A 9,991-nucleotide genomic window follows, 5' to 3' on the forward strand; every position below is an offset into this window, starting at 1 on the left:
AATTAGTCTATTTTGTATTTTAGAGTAAGTTGGGATATCTCATTTAGACTAATCAAACATGAGAGTCAAAATTTATGGACTGAGATATTTTTTTTGAGAATTCGACTACGATCTACATTAGTTATTCCAATACATTGATACATCATCAAGATGTGATAAACACGATAACCACTTAAGTTAAACCAATAATTAAGGGCAAGGGCGGACCTACATGGAGACGAACCCTGACTGCAGCCAAGGTTGGTCTCCGTGTAGCTCTATATTAGAAGGTAATGTTGTTGATGAAACAACCAGGGTTAGCTGTCGAATAAGTATATTAAAAGACAATATTTTTTAAAGAAAGTGGTCCGGCTTAGTTGGTCTTGGGCTTGGATGCACGCGTCCTAGGTCAGAAGTTCGAATCCCTTCATCCCCATTGTTTTATTTGTCTAGGTGTGGATCCTGGCTCCACCCTTGATTAAGAGGTCTAAAACCCAACAACATAGAGCCAAAGACTTGATTAAGAGGTCTAAAGTCCAACAACATATTAAATCGAACCTGATTTGAAAATCTAAATTCAAAAACTATGAATTCCAATTCATTTGAAAATCGAACCTGAGATCTCCAGAGCTTTGGAGGTTATGGAGAGACATATTAAATCTTGAAAAATAAAGAAAGAAACAAACATAAGGGACATGTGAGATATGGGGTGATATTGTATGTAATAAAGTGGATAATTGGGGTGGGCGTAATTTAAACGTATTCAAATAAGTTCAGGATCTTCTCTCCCTTTCAGGATCCAATCCTTCCTTCCTTCCTTCTCATTACAAATCCACTCTCTCACTATCTTTTCTCTCTACTTCCTCTCTCCGAAATCATCCTTCCATGACGGGAATTTGATTTTGAGCTCTATTTTGCATTGCTAAATTTCTCAGATTTTCAACTTCATACCTAATAACAGTGTTGATCAGTAATCTTTCTTAGGTCTCTCTCTCTCTCTCTCTCTCTCTCTACACTGGATCTTTTTTCTGTTGAGTGTTAAATCCTTCCTTTTACTCTCATTATTGGGTATATATGTTCTCTCGTTGTTGAAATGTTATGTTCTCGAGCACTGTGGGTTGGTTATGGTGTCTGTAACTAGCTAGGGTTCTTTTAGGGTTTAAATCCTTTGTTTATTTAATTAGTGTAGTTGAGTAAAGCTTATCTTAAGTTCAAATTGATTCTTGCCAATGCTGATTTTGGTTGATTCTTCTTTAATTTTATAGGAGACCATGACTATTTAAGATTCCCCAATTTGAGTTCAGACTTTAGAGATGCTTTTGTTGTCAATTCTTAGTTTGACTATTTGTTTATTAGAAATTGTTTTCAAATTACCTCTTGATTGTCTGAGAATTTTTCCTGTTTATTTCATTTTAGGGAAAGTTCTGGAGAAAATTAATTATGTTATTCTTTGTAGCTAATATATCTTCATTCTTTGGTATTATCTCCCTAAAGTTTACACTTTGATTGGTTTGGTTGTATGTGTGATCTTATAACCCTCAATCTTATACCAGTTTGTCATTAATTTGCAGTATTTGAAGTATTTATAAGGTGCTTAGATTGTTGATGGAATTTACTTGGTGCTCTGTGAGGAATAGTTGATTATTGAGCATGGATAAAATGACGCAGGATTGTCCTTACCCTGGTTGCTTCTTCTGTGTCATGAAGGAAGAGAACCCTAGTAAACGTAGAGCAAGTATAAAGAAGTATTTCAGAGAGCTTCCTTCTCAAGAAGAAGATGGTCAAGTCCTTCCAATTAGTGGACTTTGGAACACTGCTATGGCACATCCTAATGACCCCGAGTTCATCGAACTTGGAATATTTGAGTGTATGGCTGCACTTATATATAAAGGTCTGAAAAAACATCGCTGGCTTTCTCAAGACCAAAATATTTATATACCATATTATGCAGCTCATATCATTGGATCTTACACTATGAATATGGAAGAGTTCGCTGAAAGAGCTGTCCATGCTGGTGTGATTCCTCCTTTGATCGAGCTTTTGAGAGGAAGGTTAACGTGGGTGGAACAGAGAGTAGCAGTTCGAGCTTTAGGACATTTAGCTACATATGCTAGTACATTTCCTTCTGTAGCGAGTAATGGGGAGGTTCTCGAGCTTGCCATCCAACTCGCAATGAGCTCTTTGGAGATTGTTTACTCTCATTTCTACCAATACTTTGACAGAAGGCTTAGTTATCACTGCGATTTGCTTACCCGTGGCATGGGTAATGTGGAGATGGAATCTAGGAAAGCAGAGGAATGGGCTAGTCAGTTACAATGCTGGTCTCTTCAGCTTATTAATTGTTTCGCATTCAAGCCTGAGTTTCTCCCTGTCATATGCAAGCCTGAATTTCTAACAAAATTACCAGGATTATGGGGTGGCTTAGTCAATGAAAACTCACCGGCAGGTATTGGTTTGCTAAGAACAATTTGTCATCATAAGCTTGGTAGGGGGCATGTTGCTAATTGTCCTGGTATTTTCGAAGCATTGTGTAATATTGCCCGCTCCTCAGATGATTGGCAGTATATGGCTATTGACTGCCTTATTTGGCTGCTTCAAGATCCGAACACTTGTCACAAAGTAAGCTTGTGCACATATATACTTCTTTTCTGTATATTCTCATAAACTTGCCTTTATATATATGCATGTCTTGTTAATGATAGAATGAGTAGTATAAAGTATGCTTGTGTGTTGTGGTAATCCTAATAGCTGAAGTCGAACCGCGTCATGTTTTTCATGAAATTTACGAGTGATTAAATATGATGATGCTAGGCTTTTTTTAATGTCTGCTCAAAATTCTTTGCATATAGACCTGGTCATGCTCGGTACTATTTTACTTAGACCAATAGCCTCACATAAACTACATATTAGTATCATCGTTCGTACAAAAAGTTACATGTTGATAATGACAAAACAATGAAAGTAGGTCTTTTAATAGAACATCCAAGAAACACCTCAAGTCCATAACAACATCATTTATCTTTCTCGGACTTCTCTTTGCCTTCCAAAAACTCCTGTGGTAATTTCCTTGGTCGGTCTTCTGTAAAATGGATGGAGGCATCTGTAGATGTCTAGATGAATATAGTAATATAGTAGGAACTATTGAGAGAACCCTGATGCAACAATTATCCCAAATGAAGTATTTTCACACTTTTTTGCTAGGACCTATTAGGCAATCATACTAACAAGTGTGGTCCACGCTGATAATTTATAACGAAGGAGACTGGGAAATTCTAGAAGCATACTGAAGGGGTTCCAGAGTAGATTTTGCTTGGATAGATGATACCCCAACTAGATCTAGCACCAAGAGTAATTCAGGCTACATTCACCCATCCGATCTGGCAGTCTGTAGTCTCTGTAGTCTGCCCGTTGTAATCTACACCCCCCCCCCCCCCCCCCCCCCCCTCCTCACCCACCCCTTCATTTAGTCCGTTGCTTCTCTGCGGAATCAATCTTTCGGGAGTAGATCAAAAGGTTTTTGGGCCGGCTGTTAGGTCCCACTCAAATGTAGATGTCACTAATCTTTCATGCTTCATTCTACTCAAGAAATAGTAGGACGCCTTTCTTGCTTTTTTTTTTTATGCATGTTAGACTTGAGTAATACAGTTGAAACTGTCTATTTGTGTTCTTCCCATCCACATTTCTTGATAATATGCTGAAGCCACTGATAATACTGATTATGAATGATGTGCTTGACCGTGTTGTTAAACATTATCAGCACATAAGCATTTACGCTGTAAAGCTCTTGATGATCATCAATTCTTTGAGCTTCACTGGTAAAACAAACTGAAGAGTATAGAAGATAAAATTTATTTAGAGATCATCTCTGATCTCCCATAACAAGACTAGACGATAACAAAAAGTATGTTATAGTTCACCGTTGTAGAGTGTTAGTGTGGTATTACCATTCTTTTTATTTTTTGTAATTTATATTTAAAAAGGCTATTATGATCATAATATTCTAAGCTCGTGTTTACTAATTTTTTGTTCAGGTGATTGATAAAGCAGTACCTGCTCTTGTAGACCTGGCGGAAATCTCAACTTTGGGAGATCACAAAAAGCTTGGGGAGTCTATTGTAAATGTTCTTCAAGAATGTGTTCAGTCAGAAGGTATAGGACGTGCCTCTCTCAGTAGCCGCACCAAAGAACAGATTGATGAACTATTAAGTTCTAGACAAAGATTGAAATGTGAGAAAACTATGCCGAAGGAGGACTTACGTATCAAACAAGCAGCAGCTCTGGTTGTCAAGCTCGAAGGAAATTCACTGTTCTCTTCAGGAAATATATCAGGAGCTGCTTCAAAGTACTCAGAAGCACTGGGGTTGTGCCCTATGAAGTCTAAAAAGGAAAGAGTCGTTCTTTATAGCAACCGAGCTCAATGCCATCTTCTTCTGCAGCAACCATTGGCTGCCATTAGTGATGCTACACGTGCACTGTGCCTCCATAATCCACTTAACCGTCATGCCAAAAGCCTGTGGAGAAGAGCTCAGGCATATGACATGCTTGACCTAGCTAAAGAGAGTTTACTGGATGCAATTTTGTTCATAAACGAGTGTTCCCAGTCCAATGATTCTGACCTTTCTTTGAAGCAGAATAAGGTTCCTGACTATGCTGAGCGATTAGTCAAGAAGCAGATGCGGGCAGCTTGGCTATTTACAGAGGCAGCGTCTAAACATGGTGGAGTTGTTTGCAATGGTGAAGAAGGTAGTGTCTATGGCCAAGAAGCTGACGATTCAGAGTGGGAGACAGCTAGTGAAAGTGACATAGGAAATGATGGAGCAGATATAAGTGATGATGATAGTGAACACGATGGGAGGAAGTACAAGTACGAGAAACCTTCTCTAAAAGGTACGGTACTTCTAAAACGAACACTTGAGACATGGTGACTGTATCTGTCTTGAGGTCATTTGTATTTATTCAATTTGCTACCATTTCATAGATCCTTTCTCCACAATAAATTCTCTCACAACTAGAAAACAATTTTCTTTGGTTTCCTTACATATAATGTCTATTAAGCCGACTAATATCAACACACGTATACGACCATTGGTATTTACTAGGTATTGGATACATTAAGGGTCTGTTTGTTACGTCAGCAAAAAAAAACATTTTCACATCCAAACCTTTTCCCACTTAACAAATGGACCCTAAGTAAAAAGAATTACCAAACAAAGATTTGGATGTTCACATATGTTCTGTTATCCTAGTTACTAGGTCCTCTAAATTACTTACAATTTTTTATGTTTGGATCAACTAATGTTGCATTGTACACAGAAAATGTTAACCTAGAAGATGTATATTGTCCTAAGTCCTAACATAATCATGCACTAGTGCACATAAATTGTACTTAAAAATCTCATGTTACAACTCACACATTGAAGCGTGTTCGAGTGTCCACCACTTAAACATCTTAAATTGCCATTATACTGTAAAAGAGTATCCATGTTATATAGAATTTAAGGTAGGACTCCTTACGTTCTCTAAATTGGTTGACCTCTCTATGTAATTGTCGTTTATGGGATGGATTTGGTGAGATTTTGAAATTTCGATACTGGCCTAGAGGTGGCAGAAAGAAGTAACGAAATTAAAATTAGGAATTCCTCTTAACCAAATTAATTGTGATATTTCATTTTCCCTTATTCTGTGATATAAGCATTAAGTTTATGAATTATCAGATCAGGTTTCTTTAACAGCATCTTTCATTGTGTTGATCTGAGCATTTTCCTTCTCTTGCTTCCACTTACTTCGATTTATAATTTGATGCAGACATAAAACATCGATACAGTGTGCAGCTTGCTGAAGATCAAACCTGATTTTTCGTGACCAGAACAAGGTAGAATTTGAACCAGAACATGCGAAATGCATGGCCGGTGATTTTCGCTCTTCAAAGGAATTTTTGTTTGCATCCTTGTCTATCTCTGTTTGGACTGAAGCTTTGAAGAGAGATGGTATTTTAATCAGTGTGTTTTATCTATATATCTTCATTTCTTTTTTCTCTTGTTGTTTGTGATTTTTGAAAACTTAAACCTGTGAATTGAACAAGAGAAAGTGAGTCAGGGACTCGGGGTACATTATGTTTTGGATTTATGAGTGATTAACAAGGTTATGTATATAAAACCCTCTAGGGTTTTAAACTTGTTTCATTTCTCTCTCTCTATCTCCAAGTAAGTTAGGGCACGTGTTTGAGAAGTTCTAGTAAAACTTTAAAGCCATGTTTGGTGGAATGAAATGGAATTACTTATGGTGTGTTTGGTTGCAGGATTTATAAGTAGGATTCCTATCAAAAGTGGGATTTGGTAGGAATCATGAATCCTTGGTCTGTTTGGCTACCAAGAATTCTATGACTATTGAATCCTAAGGATTCCTAATTCCAAAATTTGTATTGGACCAAAATCCCACCCTACCCCCTAGGATTTGTTAGGATTTTGGATTAATAAACCTAAATTTCAAACTTAAAATCAACAAAAATTTATTTCCCTTCAACAAAATCATTATTTTTTCAAAAATCATTATTTTTTTCAAAAATCATTATTTTCTAAAAAAATCATTATTTTTTTCAAAAATCATTATTTTTCTTAAAAAATCATTATTTTCTTAAAAAATCACTATTTTTTTCAAAAAATTTTATATTTCTTTTAAAAATCATTATTTTTTAAAAAAACATTATTTTCTAAAAAAATTCATTATTTTTTTCAAAAATCATTTTTTTCAAAAATCCTTATTTTTTTCAAAAATCCTTATTTTTTTCAAAAATCATTATTTTTTTCAAAAATCATTATGTTTTTTAAAAAAGGGTTATTTCCCTAATGGCCCCCTACTTTGTGACCAGCTTCCCGTCTGGCCCCCTACTTTACAAGAAATACCCATATGGCCCCCTTCCGTTATAACACCGTTACTCTCTCTCTCCATCTCTTTTTCTCTCTCTGCCATGTCACGCCACATCATCTGTTACGCCACCTCATCACCTTCTCCGGCAGAAGTCGCCGGCAGGCCAAATTTCCGGCCGGCGACCTTCAAACTAAAAAAAAAAATTCTTTTCTCTTCTTCTTCTTCCTCTCTCTCTCTCTCCTATTTTCTCTCTCTTCTTCTTCTTCCTCTCTCTCTCTCATCTTCTTCCTCTCTCTCTCTCTTCCCCTTTCTCCTCTCTCTCTCTCTCTCTCTCTACACACTCCGACGAAGGGAAAACCCTTCGCCGGAGTACCTCGATCTGTTCAAGGAACAGACCTTGAAGGTCTGCTCCTTGAACAGATCCCAGTCTGTTCAAGGAACAGACCTCGAATGTCTGCTCCTTGAACAGATCCCAGTCTGTTCAAGGAACAGACCTCGAATGTCTGCTCCTTGAACAGATCGAGGTACTCCGGCGAAGGGTTTTCCCTTCGCCGGAGTGTGTAGAGAGAGAGAGAGAGGAGAAAGGGGAAGAGAGAGAGAGAGGAAGAAGATGAGAGAGAGAGAGGAAGAAGAAGAGAGAGAAAATAGGAGAGAGAGAGAGGAAGAAGAAGATAATTTTTTTATTTTTTTTTAGTTTGAAGGTCGCCGGCCGGAAATTTGGCCGGCCGGCGACTTCTGCCGGAGAAGGTGATGAGGTGGCGTAACAGATGATGTGGCGTGACATGGCAGAGAGAGAAAAAGAGATGGAGGAGAGAGAGTAACGGTGTTATAACGGAAGGGGGCCATATGGGTATTTCTTGTAAAGTAGGGGGCCAGGCGGGAAGCTGGTCACAAAGTAGGGGGCCATTAGGGAAATAACCCTTTAAAAAATCAGTATTTTTTTAAAAATTATTGTTTTTTCAAAAATCATTATTTTTTCAAAAATCATTATTTTTTCAAAAATCATTATTTTTGAAGAATATTGATTTTTGAAAAATAATTATTTTGAAGAAGGAATAACTATTTTTTGAAAATAATAATAATTTTTGAAAAAAAATAATGATTTGGAAAAAAATAACTTTTTTCGAAAAAATAATGATTTTGAGAAAAATAATATTTTTAAAATAATTATTTCGTAGAAAGAAATAGAGAAAGAAATAACTATTTTTGAAATTTTCGTGAAAAAAATAGGTTTCATAAAATTTCAGTTACCGGAAAAAAATAGGTTTCATGAAATTTCAGTTACTTAGAGACAATATTTGGATGAGATTTTGTTTTTGGATATTATTCATGAATTTGAATGATATTATTTTAATTAGAATCTTATTTTGTAAGAATCCAAATATAATAGACAAACAAACCAAAGGATTTTAAATCAAGAATCCTAGAATTCTTATTGGTTACCAAACAAACCAAAAGAAACCATTTGGATTCATGAATCCGTGGAATCATGAATCCCAAGGACTCATGAATCCGTGGATTCATGAATCCTGCAACCAAACGCACCATTAGTTTTTTTTTGAGAAATGAATTACTTAGAATTTTACTCTTAAATGGGTTTTGGTAGATATCAATACATATGAATCGCATTCCCAACAAAATAGCCCTCAAGGGAAACATGAAATAGCTAGTGGAGTTGGCTATTCTCTTGTCTTTGGAACTACAAAGAAAATAACATAGGGTTATTTTCAGATTGGCCCTCTAAAGTGTGACCCGATTATGTGTGACTCCCTAAAGTAGGAAAATACCGAGATAGTTCTTTTTGTGTTTCAATACATTCATTAAAAAGTCAAATTTTAATTTTTCAAGATCCTTTTTTTGTCTTTTTCTTCTCTTATTCCTATTTTAGTCCATAATATTTATCTCTCTTCACTTTCTATCTCATCATCTTCTTCCCTTTATCTCTGTAAGAGAGACCTCCATTAATGGAGATCTTCATTGTGGTGATAACTTTCATTTCTTCTCTTATTAAACATTTTTTTTATGAATAATTGTAATATGTTTTGAGCTATCATAGTACGTTACGACAAAATCTTATTTTGTTCTTTAACTTTGAATACAAACTCATTTCTTTTCCTCAACCAAGTGTTTATCTCTTTAGAAAGATTTTGTCTCGTACATAGAGGTCGAATTGTTCATAATGAATAATGGTGATTCATATTCTAATGTGAGTATGTGACTTCCATGTTGTATTATGAACTTGCATATTTAGGTGTCGTTTGGCAACATTAAATAAGTTACTTTTTCGTTTATTTAAGTTCATATTTTCAGCTTTTGATTTTAAAATTAAGTAACTTTTATTCAACGTATCCACAAATTTACTTTACCAAATTTTTTTCTTTGTGTAGCATACCTCCACCACCACACCTCAACCACCACCACCACTGTATCTCAACCACCATTGTACCTCCACCACCACCACCATTATACATCCACCACCACTATCACATACCTCCACCGTACCTCCACCACCACCACCACCATACCTCCACCGCTGTCGTACCTCCACCAACACCATCCCAATACATCCATCACCACCATCCCATACCTCCACCACCACCATCACCCCGGTCGTCGCTACCACGATCATACCTCCACCACCACCACACCTCAAGTAGATCACGGTCACGTCCGCTTCAATCACTATACCTCAAAGGCTCCACAACTACCACCACCAATACCACTAATATCACCACCGCCTCTTCCAAATAAATAATTTAATTGAAATCAAGTATCTTTTTGACAAAAGGAAAATAAAAAAGTCAAACACATTACCAAACTAATTTTTTCACTTCTTTTTTTTTTTACTTATAAGTAACATTTTTGCCACATACTAATGATCATTTTTACCTTTTTGAAGTAAAAGAACTTCTACAACAAATAAAAGCACTTACATTTTTGGTTGCCAAACGACACCATATTCTATGTCAAAAGATATTATATTAAATACACATTATATTGTTGTTGCAGACTTAAATCGTATCTGATAACGTCGAAAAGTAGTATTCTCGGTTATCTTCTTAATGATGAAGATCTACGGTAAGATAATGAACTTTTCTTGTGTGATTGATGAAATCGAGCTTTCAATAACCTTAGAAACCTCTCC

The 9,991-nt window shown here is 36.2% G+C and overlaps 1 protein-coding gene across 1 annotated transcript; it reads left to right on the plus strand.

Annotated features, from left to right (window-relative positions):
- The first annotated feature begins 468 nt into the window (after nt 1-468).
- LOC147537722 (ARM-repeat/Tetratricopeptide repeat (TPR)-like protein) lies at nt 469-6,161 on the plus strand. The gene is made up of 4 exons (XM_086639795.1): nt 469-963; nt 1,551-2,598; nt 4,011-4,866; nt 5,785-6,161. The coding sequence occupies exons 2-4, from the start codon at nt 1,630-1,632 to the stop codon at nt 5,829-5,831; spliced, it is 1,872 nt and encodes a 623-aa protein (XP_086495921.1). The 5' UTR covers nt 469-963; nt 1,551-1,629; the 3' UTR covers nt 5,832-6,161.
- Nucleotides 6,162-9,991: the final 3,830 nt, after the last annotated feature.

This window comes from Eschscholzia californica, unplaced genomic scaffold, assembly GCF_041429995.1.
Source record: "Eschscholzia californica isolate CP2 unplaced genomic scaffold, dmEscCali1.0.p SCAF_5, whole genome shotgun sequence".
NCBI lineage: Eukaryota > Viridiplantae > Streptophyta > Magnoliopsida > Ranunculales > Papaveraceae > Eschscholzia > Eschscholzia californica.